The sequence below is a fragment of the Formica exsecta genome, unplaced genomic scaffold (assembly GCF_003651465.1).
Source record: "Formica exsecta isolate Colony F162 unplaced genomic scaffold, ASM365146v1 scaffold485, whole genome shotgun sequence".
NCBI lineage: Eukaryota > Metazoa > Arthropoda > Insecta > Hymenoptera > Formicidae > Formica > Formica exsecta.
This window is the reverse complement of record NW_021852085.1, coordinates 89,705-99,596: the sequence shown is the minus strand read 5'-3', so window position 1 is coordinate 99,596 and position 9,892 is coordinate 89,705. Positions and strand designations below refer to the sequence as shown.

Here is a 9,892-nt window from a genome sequence, read left to right as displayed (position 1 = left end):
AAATTTATATTATAAATATATAAACAGTACATAATAAAAGTTTGTATATTATTTATTATTGATTCTCGGTCAAATCAATTTAAAAAATGAATCACACTGCACAAATTTTTGCACAAAATTAATAAGATTGAGAACATATACAGGGTGTCCGGTAAAGATTGTGCCAACGCTCGTGAGTGGGTAGAGCACAGTAAACTGAACAGAAAAGTCCTGTAACATTTTTTTATATAACGCTTAATAAAGGAGTTATTATTGAGTAAAGTCTGGTCAATCAGCGTCGACTTTTAGCCGGACACACGTCGGTGAGCCGCCTGCTTGATAGTGTGCGCCGCCGTAGCGACGGAGCGCTCACGCACAGTACCAGGCGCGAAGCTAAAGGTAAAGAGATAAAAGTAAAAGAGATTGGAAAAAATGTTTCAGACAAAAGTTGTTTGGTTCGAAAGGGGACATAAGTTTGTTTCATTGGTTTGATCTTGAGTAAACGTGCCAAAATCATATGGAGTTCAACTTAATTTTTTTAAATGGAGTCCCCTATTTTTTATTGAATTAGTATAAAAAAATAATTGTTTTTAAAAAAAAGTATGTAATTATTTACAATGTATTTTTTTAACCAATTATTTGTTTTTTTTACACGAATTGATTTGTCTAATTATTCTGTACATAAAAGGGTAAATATAGCGAATAGGGGAGCCAGCCCCAATGACCTTGACCTTGACATATGTTATCAAAGACATAATTCTGAGTAACTTTTTCTTCTAATTTAATCGTCGCTCGTTGCTTATTAAAAAGTTATTAACAAACAAAAATTTGTAAAAATCAAGATTTGTCCCAAGCATCAGTCAGTCACTATTTTTAATTATTCATAACTTTGTAGTAAACAACGAGCGACGAAAAATTAGAAGAAAAAGTTATTCAGAATTATGTCCTTGACAACATATGTCAAGGTCAAGATCATTGGGGCTGGGTCCCCTATTCGCTATATTTACCCATAAAAGTACTACGGTAAGATTATCGAAAACTAAATATTTTACGAGATATTTTATTTTTTATATCAAAATATGTCAGATTAGGATATAAAATAACTCAAAAACTACTTAATGAAAAAAATATTTTATTATAGTGTTTTGAACAGCTCTCAAGGTAACCTACCTACAAGAATATGTTCACTCAAGGTCAAAACAATGGAACCATCTTATGCCTCGGCTAATGTTAGTGATTAAGTTTCTTGTATCTTGTATCCATTCAACAGAATGGTTCGAAGAGGAGGAATGTTATCATGAAATGTTAGTAAATAAGTTTCTTGTATTCTCAATGACGAACAGTTTCAATTTGCAAACGCTGGTAGGCTTCTAATTTCATATACTACTATCAGTTCGATTGAGAAATTCATCATGATCAATTTTTCAAATCCGAATGAATGAAAATTTCTTTTCCAACGTGCTTTTCACGGATGAATCAAGTTTTACCAACCATGGACAATTGAATACACATAATATGCATTATTGGTTCATTGAAAATCCGAAATGGCTTCAACAAGTGGTACACCAGCGTCCATGGAATGTAAATGTATGGTGTGGAATTCTCGGGGACCAGATCATTGGACCATTTTTCATTGATGGTATTTTGAATGGTGAAAAGTATGCGAATTTTTTGACTGAGGAATTACCTCACCTATTGGAAGGAATACCATTAGCTCAAAGGATTGAGATGTGGTATCAGCATGATGGATGTCCGGCTCACAATGCAAGAGTAGCCCGTGGAATATTGGATGAAAAGTTTCCTCGACGTTGGATTGGGCGAGGTGCAAACGTTGTATGGCCTCCACATTCACCTAATCTGACTCCATTGGTTTTTTTGTTATGGGGATTACTTAAGGACATCATTTATGAACATGTTCCAACAACGCCCGAAGATATGAGGATGCGTATTAGAACTGCATGTTCTAATATCAGTCAGGAAACAATAAGGAGGACAAGAGAATCATTTATTGGCCGTATACAAAAATGTATTGAAGTTGATGGACATCATTTTGAGCATTTGTTGAAATAAATTTTTTCTATTAAACCTTTTATCGTAAGTATTCCATTATTTATAACATTTCCAATTATTTTTTGATTTTCCATGGTCAAGGTCACGTGAAGGTCATTGTGTAATAGGTCGTTGGAAAGATCTCCACCTTTACTATCACGCCATGATAAAAAAAATATCTAATCCCATTTTAAAAAATATCGATAACCTTAAAATCTCAAAAAGTATGACCTTGAAAAAAGTTTTTTTATACGGGACGGTATTCGCCCCCTGACAACGAACAATTCTTGTCTATGCCATTTCTTTCTATCATTAAAAATAAGCGAGATATTCAAGGTGGTCAAGTTAGCTGGAACACCCTGTATATACTCTCACACATATAATTATGTCATAGGCGCTGTAATTTTATATAAATATGTATATGTATATATATAATAATACATATTGCGGCGGATAACCACCACAAAAGTACGGGCGCGCGAAGAGCCAATGCGCCCCTTGCGAAATGGCGGCAAGCGCGCGCGCCCAAGACACACGCGCTGAACACGTGCAAGCTCGAGAAACTACGAGAGCCTACCGCGACGCGGCGGCAGCCGCGAGCCGGCGCCAGTAAGTGGGGTCCAACGAGTGGTAGGATATAAGGAGGTGAGCCGATCGACATCACCAATCGCGGCTCACAGCTGCTAGAGAGGACTTCTCTCGTTTAGCAGCACCGAGCTTATCGACGGCGGACGAAACTCGGGTCTGTCCGTAGAAACCCTCCGCACCTTGCCTAGGCGAAAGAAGACACACCACGAGGAACGTCCACGTCCCTTTCCGCCGCCCGCATCACCGGGGCCTTTATTTCGGATCGGACCTCCTGCGGAGCCACCGACCAACACTTCCACTCGCCGGCACATCAGCTGGTCTTTCCGGGAGTGGAAGCTGCAGCCTTTGGAACTGTCGCCGGTGCGTTTCACCCATCCGGGCAGAGACTTCCTGTCGACGTGGGGCGTCAGGGTTAGGCGCTACACGTCGCCTACGTACGACTGGAGCTACCCTCCACGCCTGTCGCCGCGTCCACCATCGCCAGCACCAAACGAACGCCACCACTGTGAGACGCAGACCAACTCTATCTGTACGATACATAGGGGAACTCAGTCGCTCGCATCCACCTCCGAGAAGGCTACACAGGTGACCAACACCTCCACCTGTGAGCGTGCTACACAGTCGGACCTCTCGGACTGGGAAGAAGCTACACGCACATCCGCAACGCAGACGTACGAACCGCCGCTGCCTGAGAAGAGCTACACTCCTCCCGGGACTCCTCCGGCGCTCCGGACGAGGTGGGGTCCACTACGATACACCTCCACGGAACCGTCGCTCCAGTGGCGTGAACGTCGGCAGTAGGCGCAAACACCAGCGCCCAATCGGCTTTTTTCAGGACCAACCAAAAAACAAACTAAAATTAACGTCTGTATATACCTTACGACCTGTATAAAATTCTGGAAATATATTCTTGTACATAGTACGATGCTTGATCATTGATGACATCCTGTCCAGCGACATCTTCCCATTGCGAAGTGTAGATCTCGGGGGGCGCCGTATCTTTCAAAAACTACAACCCCACAAATTGGTGACCCCGACGTGATCTGACGGGGAAGATGCCGAAGGACGCTAACACCACTGTCATGTTGGACAACGAGGATACGACAGTCAACCGTATAGCCGTGCGGATACTCCCATTTTGGCCAGAGCTATGATTCGCTCAGCTGGTGGGACAACTCACCCTCAGCAACATCACGGACGATGGCATTAAATTCGCGCAAGTGATATCATGGATGGAGCCAAAACAGGCGCGGGAAGTGAAGGACATAATTACGCATCCGCCCGCCCATCAGAAATACGAGACCATTAAGAGGGCCTTAATACAGCGTCTCTCAGTATCTCACGAACAACGCATCCGGCAACTCTTAGAACACGAAGAGTCATCAAAATTGTGAACCTCTAACGCATGAAATTCAAACGAAATATTTTTATTTACAGGGCATTGTGAATTTGTTGTTTATATAATTATTATTTTACTAATTAACATATTTCTTACGATTAAATTAAACATTGTTCATTTCCTTCTGTTTTTTATAGAAAACAATTTATGTTATTATGAAAAACTCGCGCAATATTTATTTATTTAATGCTAAAATGTTGCTGGGAACGATAAAAATAAAATTATACAAAAAAAAAATTACACACGGGGGGATTCTAACCAGCGATCCCGCGCTTACAAGACTTGAGCACTACCCGCTCAGCCACATGGTCGCTTCGATTATCGTTCATCGCGAAGCGGTTAAGTCGTGCTGGAAAATCTTTCATAATTTTTTTTGGACGAATGCGTGAAAAGCGCGCGCTAAAACTTTAACACAATTTCTTTCTCATTAAGGACTATTCATAGAAAAATTACCGCTTGAATCTGAGATGGGCACGTCTGGCCCTCCCCTTGTAAGGAGAGCGTTCCCATGGCGCTTTATCATCGCCAACGTAACCCACCCGATCATAGGCTCAGATTTTCTATGTTACTACCATCTGCCGGATATCCGAAACAAAAAATTGTTAGACGGAGCAACCGGATTCGCTTCCGTAGGTACGGCAAGCAACAATAAGACGTACTCCATAAAGGCGGTGATAGAGGGCGACGAGTACCAGGACATCCTACGAAGGTACTCAGGGATTACACTCCTCTCGGGACTCCTCCGTCGCTCCGGACGAGGTAGGGTCCACCACGATACACCTCCACGGAACCGTCGCTCCAGTGGCGCAAACACCAGCGCTCAATCGGCCCTTTTCAGGGTCAATCAAAAACCAAACTAAAATTAACGCCTGTATATACCTTACGACCTGTATAAAATTCTGGAAATATATTCTTGTACATAGTACGGCGGGTACGTATAATGTCGGTGTGCGAGTACGGATAATGTATAGATGCGAGGATGTACAATGTATGTGTGCGGTTACGCAATGTATGTGTGCGAGTATGTATAATATCGGTATGCGAGTACGCGAGGTATGCGTGCGGGTACGTATAATGTCGGTGTGCGTGTACGGATAATGTATGTGTGTGTGCGGGTACGCAACGCGAGTGCGCGAGTGCGTGTAATATCGGTCTGCGAATATGTATAACGTCGGAGGGTGCATACAATGCACCGCGATCGTGCGCAGCGCGGTTCGCGTTTTCGGGTGTTCGGTCGCATATCGATTATTGATCGCGCGACGTAAATCCGGCAGGAGCCGTTAGCTGTCGGGTGGTCCTTTGCGACTGCATCGGTGGGCGGTGGGCGGTCCTTCGACGCGGGTATCAATTTCGGCTGTCGATCGGTGTCGCGGTGGGGCGCAGGTCGGCCCTCGGCGCGGGACTTAGCGCGCCGTTTAATGGCGAGTCCGGATGTCGTAATGGCGGTCGCGGATGCCTTTGATAAGCGCGTATAGCGCGTTCGGTGTTACGTCGAGATGGTGGTCTTTCCCCGTGGAATTGCAGGAGTGCAACGGCCGACGAGAACACCCGTCGATGGTAGGGAACTCCCTACCACTGGCAGATCGCCGTTGCACGTAGGTAGTCGGATTTCTGCGAGGTGTCGAAGACTCTCGACGGGGACGAGTACGCCCGTTCCCGTTTGCCTCTTTTAATCGGTCTCGGAAGGATCGCTCTCGGAGATGCCGCAAACTCTCGGCGGAGGCTGAGTACACCCAACCCCGTTTTCTCTCTCTCTGAGCGGTTAAGGATCTAGGCGGTTTCCGGGCGTCTTACAGACTCTGGCGGTGCGAAAGATCTGGTCTCGATAATTAGAAACGCGCTGTATTTATACTGATTCTTCGGCGCGCGCGTCTGCGTAATTCGCGTATTGTTCTACCGGTAATATCTCGAAGCGGCGCGCGCGGCTCGGGTGTTTTCGGTACAGGTCGGGTCGGTTACCCGAGCGCGTCGTCGATTCGAAATGTTTATGCGCGCCTAACGGCGGTTTAATAGACGCGTGTTTCTGTTATCGTTTCAAAATGGGCGCTCAGCGCCTCCGCATTTGCCCGACCGGTGTTTGTCGGGCGGCGGACTTCCGGCGGATCGGCGGCCGGGTACGGTGCAGTAACGATGGGGGGATGCATCGTTACAATATTCTTTCGTTACTATAGCTTTTATTCTTTCTATTTTCGTATCCTTACATAAAAATAAATTAATTTATGTATTTGCGTCTTATAACATACATGAAAAATGCATTAAGTGATTTTCTCTTTCTATTTTGCTATTTTCTATAAATATATTTATATAACATCTTTTTATATAACATAATCTTTTTTATAATTTTATTATTTTTGTTTCCTCATAGAGGAAGTTTTGTTTTCGTGACAAAATTTTTTTCGGTTTTTCTGTGCCAATGTGTTTAGAATGTTCCAAAACGTCGAAAAACCATATTTCTAAAAAATGTCTATATGTATGTATGTATATATGGATGTATGTATGTGTGTATGTGTGTATGTATATATGTATATATGTATGTATGTATGTATGTATGTACGCAATATATTGTACAACCTCTGACTTCCGCAATTTTTGAGATATCGGGTTAAATTTTTTTTATATGGATAGAGTATCATTCAAGGATGGTTGGTATTGAATTTGGTGAGAATACTTATTGATTTGTCTCATTATTCTGTACATAAAAGTATTACGGTAAGATTATTGAAAACTAAATATTTTACGAGATATTTTATTTTTTATATCAAAATATGTCAGATTAAAATATAAAATAACTCAAAAAGTATTTAATGAAAAAATACTTTATTATAGTGTTTTGAAAAGCTCTCGGGATAAGCTACAAGAATATGCAATAAAAAATGGGGGGTTCCATTTAAGAAAATATCGATCACATTGACTTGGCCTTGAAAAGGTCACTCAATGTCAAGTCCATATTTTCATCATGTGTCCTCCTCTGAACCTTACAACTTTTGTATAAAACATTTTTTTCAGTCTTGCTTACTTTACAAAATATTTGCGTACGTTGATTAAAATGACTCACCCTGTATATATTTTTTACATTATCTATAAAAATAATCTTTATGACAATTGATAATTATTTGCAGCTATTTATTAATTTTTATGAATCCAAAAAAGAAAATTTGATATATTTTATCTATTATGTTATTAATTATGTAAAATGGCATACAAATAAAGTTTTTATTTCGATGTTCAAATGATAAATATATACATATGTACAACAGACAATAAACGTATATATTTATAAGTGTTACGTCCAGACTCGGGGAAGGATGAGTCGACGGAAGGGCGCAACAACTATCTTTTATTATCCCGAAGTTAAACGTCTCGAGGTTACGTTAAAATCGGGTCGAACAAACTTGTCGGTCCGAAAATCAGGTAAACGACCGTTCGGGTCGCTATTACACCGTTTTTCGGAAGTTCGCTCGGCGGTCCCTTTCTGGTCAGAGAATTTAATCTTTTTTACGCGGAATGGGACCAAGTGCGATCCTTGTCTAAGGAATGAGTGGGGATTAATAAGGAGTTATTTTGATTTTTAATTAACAAATATAAATTTATTCATTTTAAAATGAATGATAGGTATATATGATATATATAAAAAAAAATATATAATATTCGTTTTTTTCTGAGTAAGTCGAACATAGCCAAATGAAATATAGATATATATATATATATATATATATATATATAATCCTATATAATATTGGTTTTTCTCTGAGTATATGTGTATGTGTATGTGTGTTAATTCGCGGGTGTTACATTAATACGGAGGACATTAGTCAAAATGCAAGGGAATGATTTTACCGTTAAATTTAGATTCTGACTGGTTGATACAATATGAAGATTTAATTAATAATAAAAAAAAACATGTGTGCGTGTGTGAGTGAGAAAGGGAATATGGAATCATGGAGAAAGAGAATGAAGGGAGATATTTCGGTTAATCCTGGTAGGAGGAAGCGGAATCTAGGTCGGGTAGTTCGTTGCAGAACTCCTCTATAGCTTTCTCGAAATCTGATTCCGAAAACTGCGGGGAAGTTGGGGGTGAATTGTTCAGGAGGATAGTGGATAGGGAGGAGAAGGAACGTGGGGAAAGCGGAGGTTCGGTGGCTGGTGTGATATGCTCGGGGAAGTAGATGGGGGAGTAGCTAGGGGAGGAGTACTTTGGCGAGGAAGGGAGAGTAGGTTCGGCGGATACGTGTAGTGGTTTTTTAATGTGTTTAACGCAAAAATTGCATGTTACAGGCGCTCGAGTCCTCCGATTCCTGCGAACAACTATTCGGCTGGATGATAAGGTATGAGTAGTACCAGATCTGGTTTTCACTACGAAACCAGTGTGAATGTAATGTAATGTAATGTAATAATGTTTATTAATCGCGAGGGTTAATAGTATAAATGAAATAGATGAGTGTAACTTATTTTTTATCTCGTAGATGGAAGGTGCAGGTTTTATTAATAGACTGGCTTCGTGCCTTGCGGGTCGCTCTGGTTGCAGTTGACCAACGATGATGCCAGATGAGGACACTGGTATCGCACTATTAATTCTAATTCGCGTACCACGGTGCCAAGGCACTTAATAAAACTATGTCGAAGCTGGAGAGCAAGTACGTAAGTAAGTGTATGTCCCTTCGAGTCCTCTTTGTATATCTCTCTTTTCGGGGGTATTCTAATTTCTAAGAGTGGGAATCTTCCAAAACTTCAACGAAATTAAAGATTGTGCCAGTGTCCTCATTAGGCGGGGTGTTTCTCTTACTTTTCGAATTTCCACTCGTGATGATTGTCGATTGGTGATCAGTTCAGAATCCCTTGAGCTCTAGATTTCCCTTACGCACGTGATCTGATTAGAAAAAGTCTTACTTCCTTAAGATTATTTTTATCAATATTAGTGCAGCTGTAGTTATTGAATATGTCGTCACAGAAGTTTCGTCATTATTGATTTAGTTGTATTTGTCAGATATTTCGTTAGAAGGAATTTATTATCTTTTCGGTATCAGTTTATTATTCCGCTGGAAAATTCTATTGCGAGGGTATCTGCTGATTATTATTTATTTTTAGGCGACCAGCGCGGTTTCATCACCGGTCTCTCGCGTCTTTTCCACGGTTACTCATAGATATAGATATTGACAAGTGACTAAATGTTTAAGGAATGTGTGACGCAAGATGCTCTATTTACCGAACGACTCATTTTTATCACCGATCGATTATCATTGCCGCAACTTCGCGGAAGGAAGGAATCGTGGAGTCGCCAGGACGTAACATAAGCTTGATAATATACACCGATAAAATATCTATCGACTTTTATTTTCGGTTCGCAAATAAATGAATAGCTGTAAATTATGATCAATGATATGGCGTATTTAAAATAACAAAACAGGAATAGAAAGTAATTTAATAATATATTTTATATAAAATATACTCTATGAAATGAAAGAATGTATATAAAAAAATTAATTTATTTGTATAGAGAAGAGAGTAGAAAGCTATGTGAATGAAAGAACGGTGTAAACAAAAAGTAGAAAATGTTATCGCGAACGAACAGAGGTAATATGATACAGGTCGCAAAAATGCCGCAAAAAGCGACGCTATAATCAAACAATTTAGCGCTAATTTGTAAGACCAAAAAATTGATTAAGATATCGTGTCACTTTTTTTCGCGCGGTATTTTCATTATGTACAGAAACCATGAGCATGCAAAGATAAAAGTAGTTGTGAGCGAGATAGAAAAATAGGGAGAAATAGAGATATAAAGTTAAGAAAGATAGAAGGATAAACATTTAATTAAACAATAAAAAGTAAAAAATAAAATTTAGAAACAGAAATAAAATAAATAAAATATTAATAAAATTA

The 9,892-nt window shown here is 40.3% G+C and overlaps 1 protein-coding gene across 1 annotated transcript; it reads left to right on the top strand.

Moving 5' to 3' along the window:
* Positions 1-1,494: 1,494 nt before the first annotated feature.
* On the top strand, positions 1,495-2,049 carry LOC115241426. The gene has a single exon (XM_029817188.1). The coding sequence runs from the start codon at positions 1,495-1,497 to the stop codon at positions 2,047-2,049; it is 555 nt and encodes a 184-aa protein (XP_029673048.1).
* Positions 2,050-9,892: the final 7,843 nt, after the last annotated feature.

Coding starts and splice junctions, on each gene's coding strand:
- LOC115241426 (XM_029817188.1), top strand. CDS start 1,495: ATGCATTATTGGTTCATTGAAAATCCGAAATGGCTTCAACAAGTGGTA.